We start from the raw sequence: 9,440 nt of genomic DNA on the forward strand, positions 1-9,440 counted from the left end.
AAGGGCTTTGACCTTTAAAATTTAGCGATCATTCATGAGCCTGATGTCATTCCACTCATTAAACTTGGCTTGATGACAGCGTTCATGATGGCCAGTCTGTGCCACCCGAATGCAGTGCTTAACGCAGAGACGGCAGTTCTATCGGCGGCATCGCTCCATTGCTTCCTAGGAATAAAAATTAAGATACCGCACATCCCTGACGTATATAGCACTGAATATGTATTCTGCAAACAGTTTTGATAATGGCTGTGTAGTAATATGCGTTGTAGTGCTCGCAATTCTGAACCTCGCTAATGAAGTGCCTTTGAAAACACTTTGCAAAACAAGCTGTAGGGCTAGTTAGCTATGCGAAGAAATTCAGCTCTAATTTTGAGGTTCAATTCAATTCAATCCTTTTATTTTCACCACATATTTACATGGTTGGAGCTCTCGGGCAAAAAGCTGCTCGGGGCAGCTTTTTAAGACACAAGACCCCACGTGACATTCATGAACACATGAAGTCTGTGTTCTTGCGTCTGTCCGTCAAAAATAGAGCTGCATTTCCTTCTACTGAAGAGAAGACAACTTAAGATGCAACTAGAATTTTGAGATCAAGAAAAACTACTTGAGCATCGTACCAGACTTTATTCCCTCTAATGAGGTAACCGACTGTTCAGAAAGACACTCTTTAGCCTTTAAGTGCAGGACCGGTAGTCGGCGCACAGAGGGTACGGCTCGTCTTGCGGGTAGCGGCTGAACACCATCTGGGAGCAGCCCAATTCTTTGCGAGGTTTGCTTCGCGATATCCCCCTGTCTTTCTTGCCATCGTAGCATTTGTCGCAGGACCCGCAGTGGTCGTGGTCATAGTCGTAGCAGGTCTTGAAGAACAGCGTGGCTGCATTGATGCACAGACCCGAGGTGTCGAAAATCTTGTACACCACGCGGTTTCTCTGAGACGTGATGGCTGCAAGAGTAAAAACCCGCACGTTTGGTTTTCAAGTCGTTCATGGTTTTCACATCGTTCAGTGGGATGACATAAAAAAAAAGGCGTTAGAAAACACATTAGCTGGCGTCAGGTTCCATCAAGTACCAGGTGCATTCCAGTGACTATTTAACTGTAAGGCTTGCACAGCGTGCATGGAACAGTACACAAGAGGGCGCGAGTGTCGTGTTTTTGCAAAGGTATGGCAATTCCGCAGCTCGCTAATGAAGTGCCTTTGAAAGCACTCTGAACAACACACTGTGAGTTTAGTTAGAAGTAGAATACTGGAGGGGCCACTTCAGCTCCGACTTATGGGTATGGCTCGATGGCTTAATGGGTTAATGCACATATATGCAGAACTGGCCATTCCTGACTTTATAATCTTAGATCTCTATGAGTCCTCATTCCACTCCAGGCGCAAGGGTACCACGTTTATTCGATGCGCCGCTGCCCTGCGATGGCAGGTGCTGCCACCGGTTGGATTGTGCGAACCAGGTTGCTCTTCGCGAGCAAATTAGTCATTCATTCAACTGCCACCTTCCTCTTGGGGGAAAAACAAAGCGCACTCCTAAGACACGGACGAAGAAAGACAAGACGATACAGCGATACGTCTTGCCTTTCTTTGTCCGTGTCTTAGGAGTGCGCTGTGTTTTTCGCCGAAGATGAACTACCAACTAGCCCGCTCTTCTACCCTTGCACGCCACCTTCCACGGCGTGCAGTTTGCTGCATATCCGCTGGGGAGGTTACTGGACCTAGATGGCCGACCTGCTCAGGTTGTTTCACCGGGAACTTTTCGTAGATGTTTTGCTCACTGTCAACGACCCCGGCGGAACCGGGGGATTTTTCGCGACACGAGCTGCTTAACGCCATCGCCTGAATATGTCTACTCAGTGTCTGAAATGCTCAGGACCGTGAAAATATGCTCGCGAAAATACACACTCCCATCTAACTCGCCATCATGAAGTTTGGTATGTTCCACGTCCTCGCACTAATTACGGATTTCAGACACTAAATTACGCCTTACCTACTTTGCTTAATCAATTTCACCTACCCAGCTCTTCCGTTCGTTCACCTTCGAACCAACAGATGAAAACTTTATTTTTATAATATTTTCTAGCCTTGCCGTTGCGATGCCTTGATTTCTCTTTGTGTTGGAATGTGTTTGCTTTCAAATGGCTTTTCTTTTTGTATGTCATGTAAGATATATAATGTTCATTGCTTTTCCGGTAGCGGATAAACCGTATATTCTTATTTTTTCGATTTCTTTTTTGTTATGTTCAAATTGTGAACTAAGTGCTTTGTATGTTTGTATGTATGCTTTACACGCTTTCCTTATCCCTGCCGCCGATGTAGTTTGGGGGAAGGGAACGTTCTCAAGCCGCAATATTGCGGCTTTTTTTCCCTCCTCCTCAGCCATGTGATTTTCTTTACATGTCTGGAATAAAGTTGACTTGACTTGACTTGACCTGGGCAGGCATCGACTGACCCGAATCTGGGACGCAAATAAGACACGCGGACGTTGTTACTTTTGCAGGGCGGTGTTAACAACACGGGGTAGGACCCGAAGGAATACATTTATGCACATGTTTCTGAGGTGTTCCTCCGATTTGAGAGTGCGCATATGAGCTCTTCCCTTCATTAACAAAAACAGACCTATGTCCCCCAACACAATGCGTATGATACTTAATTTCGAATCCGATGTATTTTAACGCGAGAGCGTTAAAGGCCACGTTACATAGAAAATCCGGCTTCGGCATTGTCGGCGTCGGCTTTGCCGGCGTTGTGAGCGAAAAATCACGAGCATGACTTTGGCAAGGGGCGCCCAGAGAGCAATCTATGAGCCAGGTGGGCCACCTATAGGTCACGTGTCCTTGTGGCGTCATTACAAAAACTTACCCACCGGAGTGTGAGAAAACTACCCACCATGACAGGTGGCAGTTTTTCATTGGTAGCTCGGGAACGTCAATCTGGGCCGCACAAGGCCCACTGCTGGGAGCACTTGCCATCGCAGGGCAGTGGAACATCGTTCAACCGCTATGCCCTTGCGCCATTTGGGGTACGAGGACTCCTAGGGATCTATGGATCCAATGTAGAGAATGACATTGTTCATATATGGGAATTAACCCATTAGGTCATCGCGTCGTACCCTTAAGGCGGAGCACAAGCATACCCTTCAGCGGGAGCGCGGCCCATAGAAATAGATGTAAACAAACCTTACAAAATGATATTCCTATTTTATGGCGCCCTTATGGAGGATGCTAGATATGCCTCACGCGATGTCTCAGCGCTGAAGCAGCTGGTAGTTTCTAAGAATCGCACAAGCTTCCTGTGCTGTTGAAAATGCTGCCGCGCGCGTTACATTTGCTCGCATATGCAGTAGTTAAACCTACACAGCCTTGACAGGTCTAGTAGACATTAAAAGCAACTCTCGAATGATGTGACGGGCAACCCGTGCGCCGTTGCGGAGGAAGGCGCTGATGATACCCCCCCCCCCCCCCCCCCCCCCGCCGCTACAGCTCTTTGATATTAAAATCTGCGAAATACCCCATAGGGCCCATGTATAAAAAAAGGAGATGCGAGGTGGCAGAAATTCGGGTGTTTATGGATTGCAGCGCCACCGGGTAATAACATAAGACAGTTTTAGTTTCTCGAAATTCATGTCAGGCAATAAAATATAGAAAACTCAGAATAATCCCATGCTTCATTACTCAAGCGGACTTTCATCAAAATTTACTTACTGATTTTCATGTAATATGCTTCACCGTTGTATGGTGGCAATACAATTTCCACGATTTCTTGGAGGTCTGCAATGTCATGCAATTAATACTGTCAAAGAAATAGCATCGTACCCGATTCTTACTGTATGCTTTCAAAAAGTTTGCATTTCATGTTGTTAGCGGTTGTGTCCAATTTTCATAATTTTTATCTTCCTTGCACGGAGTTCAAACAATATATTTAGTAAAAATATACTGGAATAATGATGAAACGTTTCCCGCATTTCTTAAGAGATCGGTGGCTACATGCGCACCTTAATGTTCCTAATAATTTTGCGCCACAAAACTCTCCCAAAGATGAGAATATCCACCACTGTCCGCAAAGTATCAACCAAGAATAAAACTTTGCTTCTGTGTCTAAACCTCAATTAAGCATAGCCGTCATTCTTAGCGACAAGAAATCCCGTGACGCCATATTCGTTGCTTGGTGCAGTCTAACATATTTAGCAGTCAGATTGCGCATGTGTTCTAAGACATGATAGGGACAGGATTCAAGTGATAAAAGCACACAAATATTGTGCAACAGACAGCAACGTCATTCACGAGTGCGGCAGTTCATTATATTCATTTCGCCTCTCGTAAGCGTGGTTCGTCCTCCAGCCGAAGGAATAACATGAGCTAGATTTACGACTTTTTTTTTTTTGTATATCAGAAAACTGTTTTTTAGCCAAGTAGCAGTTCCAGTTATTTATCTACGAACGCATGTTTTACAGTATTTTTAAAAGATCAACAATTGGCAGGCAGAATTCATGACATACAGCTGCTTTTCATTTATTCAATTGCTGCATAGCTAACTTATATATTTTAGTTTCTCATCCAACGCCATACTGTTTCTTAATATGTCGTAGTGATTCCGCGCAGGATAGGAACAGGCCAAGAAAGTCAGCCAAGTTCTAAAAAACGATTTTTCAGTCAACTGTGTCAATAGTACTTTCATCAAGGATATAACACCCATAAGTAATTCATTATATTTGCTGCCACCATGAGGCGCTAACGTCCACTAAATAATAATCTGAAGAAAGTGCGCTTACGATGCGTCTCAAAAAGCTTACCACCGCTCACAAAATTTCCAAACCCCGCTGGTGGGTTGTACTCCGTCGTGAAGTTTCCCCTACAAGACACCAATGTTTAGGTTTAATTTACTACATACAGAAACAGTTTCGTACTAAAAACCGCACCGTGAATCTACTTGCAAGAAAAGTACTTTCAGAATGAATATTGCAAATATCTGCGCTAAATCTGCATACCATTCATTGAACACGACCGATGCAGCTTGTAACATTTGTGACGAGTGCGTACTGACACAGAACACTGATTAATTATGAGTGGTCATGTAAATTTCTGTGAAAACCTTAATTACATCTCTTTCTGAGCAGCAATGACGCCACACGCTTTAAATGGTTTGTTTACCACAGCAGCGTGTCGTGAAGGCATGTTGTGTTCTTTTGCTACCATCGTAATATTATCTCGTGACAGGCTACTTAAGCCGGCGATTTTCATAAAAGGTGGTATAGAATGATTCATCTCATCGAACATGTGCCGGAACTAGTGTTTAAAAAGTATGAACTTGAAGTTCGTTCATCTGCAAACACTGGTCGTCACGCATCGAAGTGTAAAAGAATTGTGAACATCAACAAAACGGCCTTCTCGTTTCACCGCAGTGTAGGTAAGGCTTCAAAGTTTGCAAACATAATTTCCCGGTTGTTCTGGCTCCAAGAAACCGATCAACGATGATTTAGATACCACAAGTAGAGGCATACATCGTTTGCTAACTGACAGTGTTAACGTCACACATGGTGTAGTACATGATTGCGTACAGTTACCACTAAGTGCCCATAAGTCTTGAACGTCAGCAACAGGTACTGGTGTCATTTCTCGGCCGCCAGTATCGAGCGCGGCGGTGTTGAGTAGAGATGCTTTCAATTGTTGTGCAAAGATACAGAACCATCCGGTGAAATGGTGAGCGAAGACGTCAATACTTACGAATTAATCATACTTGGTGCGGCTGAATCTGACTTATACAATGCTTCCTGCCATCACACCGACGACTTACAAGCGTTTTTGAAAGCTCACCGTCGTGTAGCGGCTGGTGGCATCCGCACAAACTATAAGCGCATGTCCAGTATTATTCGCGAGAAGTATTCTTGCCGAATAAAGCTCAAATCGCCATCTGCACTTACAAGAGGAAACTCTATGCGCCAGTCTAATCTCCGCGCAGTGTGAGCTCAATAAATGTCGAAAGTAATGCACTGAAAGATATGACTGTCGAAATGCACAAAATTAAGTTCCAGTCACATTCGCTTTCCGCTTCCTCGGCTGCCTGGGATTATATATGTAGTGTTTAGCGCACAGTCCATTTTACCTCTGTAATCATTGCTAATTCCTATCCCAGAACAACGACCCTTCTCCGCTGGTGGGCGCAGTAGCAACATTGTTCTTATTAAACTGAATCACGAGTGTTATGATAATGCTTCTACAATCATACCGTGTTCATAACAATGATGGTTCTGAATTTGTGTGCGCTACAGTGTGTTAATTTTCAATGAAGAAAAGACATAAAACCTCTGTCGTCAGAACAGATTTTCTGTGTTATTTTTGCTGTCATCTTTTAGTAAGTACAGAACTTTTAGTTTCAGCAACAGAATTTCATGTAGTTGCTATAGAAAAGTACTGAAGACTACAGGAAAGTATTAGAGAAAAACTGCAGCACTATAGAAGACTAGTAGAAAACAACAAAAAAAACAGCCTTTACGACGAAAGGACGAAATATTTTGTTTGGCTACTGAAAGTATTTATTCCTACTGCAACTGACCGCATTCAAAGAGAACATTACTAACTTCCTTTGCCGGTTTGACTCCAAATGTGTACTCACATCACGTAGCTGTCTAGCCTCCCACGTGTTTCATACCACGTGGTGCCGAAGACCTTGTTGTTCCTGGGCTTGGTGCCGTCCCATACGGCTTCGAAATTCACGGCGCTCTCAGGCTCAACTGTTACTCCCGTCCGGTAGCACTCGTACGTCATCAACGGCCGCCTCTGCATCACCTACAGCGAGCGGGTACGAACTCAAGCTCGCCCGAAATATATAAATAATGAAAAAGCAAATGACCAAGTAAGCAATAAATAAACGCGAAGACCGTACGTCACAGTGGCCTCATGTGAGAAAAACCAAATATATGCTTAGTTAATTGAAATATTTGGGCAGAAATAATCAGCACCAGAAACATGGCCTATAAAGCGATTTTATAGATATCTGCATTAACGTACTGTATTAGCAGCAAAACTGAAACAGCTTCATCCGTCTACGTCATATCATTAAAAAACAAGCAATGGTTAGTAGCTGACTGTAATATGTAAAACACGTGGACCTTGGTGAAAAGGTTTAAGCCAGTATCAAACCGGCTCAAATTTACAGAAAGCTTCTTGTCTTAGGCCTGGAGCTCTGTGCATGTGCTCCAACCAAAAGCCTTTAAAAAGCGCTGTCTAGTCGCCCGTCTTCACGTAAAAAATTCCCTTTGTGGTATCACGGTTTCAATGAAAGTTAGATATGGGACTCTAAGAAGGAAAAAAGGCTCATTGCTTTTGGACTCATAGATTGTGTTCTTATGCAGGTGGAATCGCAAAAGCCCGAGTTTAAGTCCTGAGCCCAGTTTACGGTCGTAAGCATTGAGGGACCCCACAGACTCAGAACGTGTCGATAATCTGTACATCACTGATATTTACCCAAAAGGCTAAGTCACAGAGATCTGATCGAAGGCAGATATTTAAATTATAATATAATGGTGTGGAGTAGTTGATGAATCGATGAATCATCGTGTAAAGCAGCAGCGTGAAGCAAAGAGGACGAAAGAGAGACATAAGAACACAGGACAAGCGCTGAACTACCAAATGAATTTTTATTAAAAACAGGCTGCCTTATATACTATCGCTGCAGCTTTACGGTATGGCGGCTCCAATTTTTGCTAAATAAAGCCAAAGCCAGTATGCTAAACATCTTTGGCAGAAAACATCCTGCTCGACAACAAAGTTTAGTAGATATGTAGTATGCTGAATTTTCCGTCTCGAAGATGCAAATGAGCTATGAGAGACGTCGTAATCTGGGTTTTAAGGTTAACTTCTTCCTCTTGAGATTTTCATGCTAATTAATATTGCGAAACCCACGGGGTTCTTTCTTTGGATTTCATGGCCTGGATTTCGCGAGTTTTTTGCATGTCCCTACGCACGGTATAAATGCAAAATTATGAAGTGAGAGACTTTCTGCGACAGAGCATTACTGACGAAGGCGTGCCGGCATAATCACGATGACGGAGGAGATAATTCTTGCCTTGAATGAATTGCTGTTAAAGGAGCTATTCGTGACATCATAATTATGGGACGAACGTTCTAAGCAGATTACAAGGCTTGCGAGACAAGATGGAAAAAGACAGTGGTTAAGAATGGGCATACGCGTCGAATCTAGACAGCTACGCTAGGAAGCACAAGACCGCATGCATGCCGGTGTAGGCGCTAGCAACGCACAAACAAACAAAAACATGAATCAGCCTGCTCTTTAGTGGCTTTGATTAAATATAACCTCCTAAAACTGAAAAGCCATAATGTGCGAATTTTATATTGTATCAACGCCACCAAAAGCAATCTACCAATTTGGGCGGCATACTTTGCCCTAGAGCCAGTTCTCAAAGTGCCTGTGAAGCACACACAAGCGTTCCCATGTCGATAAAAATTGTCCGACGTCGGTGACCGTTAAAAGCAGCGTAGCCGAATCTGCCGCAAAAAACTGGTCACTCCTTCAGCATACACTGGCCTCCAATTCGATGACCTTGCGGTGTCATCGCAATCTGCCCACCAGATTGTGATTAAGGTGACCATCGTCGCAGGCGCAAGTTAAATTAATGACTGGCCGCAAGAGGTCGCTCACGAACAGCAACCTGTGCCGCATAAGCGCCTCCAGTGGCACCGCCTGCCATCTCAGGGCAGTGGCGCATAACTTAACCGCTGCACCTCTGTGCCAAGAGCGATGTGAGGATCCCCGCGGAGCTATGATTGCAAAATCGAGAAATAAAAAAATTTGCGTACATGGTTAGTAACCCATTAACGCTATCGTGTCGTACCATTAAGGGAAGCGTACGTGTGCCCTCTAGTTTTTTTTTTCTGTGCCCCTTCACCAACTGTTCGAAACTAAATCCCAGTTAATATATGCCTGGTTGAACACGAAAATCAGAATGGTAGTCACCTCATAAAATGCTCTCGTGTAGCTCGCTTCCACTGCCGAGAACACGAGGACGGCTAAGACCGCACGAAGCAACAACAGCGGCTCGAACTTGTTTGCAGTCATCGCAACGATGGGAGGTCTGCAGATATACATGTTATGCTCAGTGTACAGAGATGTTATGCTCAAACTATACCAGATGTTTCAGGGAAAGTGATCACTAATTTTTAAAAATGGGATTTTTGAAGTAAAGAAAAGTTTTTGCGGCGTAGTAATGACGGTGTTGGCGGACGTCAAGAAAGACGCAAATGATGTTGATTAGTAATTTGATTAAGTATAATAGTTAACTTTTTAACTATTACCGATAGGCAGGTGATTGCATTAGATTTGCAGCCGGCCGTTAGTAATAGTCATGTTAGGTTTTAGAATTTCCAAAACGTGAACGCCATTACCCTCGCCGCTGTGGGTCGACAAAATTTGGGTACATCGTGCCAA

The 9,440-nt window shown here is 43.9% G+C and overlaps 1 protein-coding gene across 1 annotated transcript; it reads right to left on the minus strand.

Annotated features, from left to right (window-relative positions):
• Positions 1 to 674: 674 nt before the first annotated feature.
• LOC149340069 (uncharacterized) lies at positions 675 to 9,071 on the minus strand. Its single transcript, XM_089550641.1, has 5 exons — positions 8,970 to 9,071; positions 6,609 to 6,781; positions 4,789 to 4,847; positions 3,701 to 3,766; positions 675 to 943 (listed from the first exon to the last, which is right to left on the minus strand). Exons 1-5 carry the CDS (start codon positions 9,069 to 9,071, stop codon positions 675 to 677), a joined length of 669 nt encoding a protein of 222 aa, XP_089406767.1.
• Positions 9,072 to 9,440: the final 369 nt, after the last annotated feature.

Source organism: Amblyomma mixtum, chromosome 6 (assembly GCF_055824585.1).
Source record: "Amblyomma mixtum isolate Tamu chromosome 6, ASM5582458v1, whole genome shotgun sequence".
Classification (NCBI taxonomy): Eukaryota; Metazoa; Arthropoda; class Arachnida; order Ixodida; family Ixodidae; genus Amblyomma; species Amblyomma mixtum.

What these genes read in the sequence shown, in the direction of transcription:
- LOC149340069 (XM_089550641.1), bottom strand. Translation starts at nt 9,071, where the DNA reads ATGACTGCAAACAAGTTCGAGCCGCTGTTGTTGCTTCGTGCGGTCTTA. An exon ending in AGGCTAGACAGCTACGTGAT is followed by an intron (nt 4,848 to 6,608) that starts GTGAGTACACAT and finishes GGTGTCTTGTAG; the next exon opens with GGGAAACTTCACGACGGAGT. An exon ending in TGGAAATTTTGTGAGCGGTG is followed by an intron (nt 3,767 to 4,788) that starts GTAAGCTTTTTG and finishes ATGACATTGCAG; the next exon opens with ACCTCCAAGAAATCGTGGAA.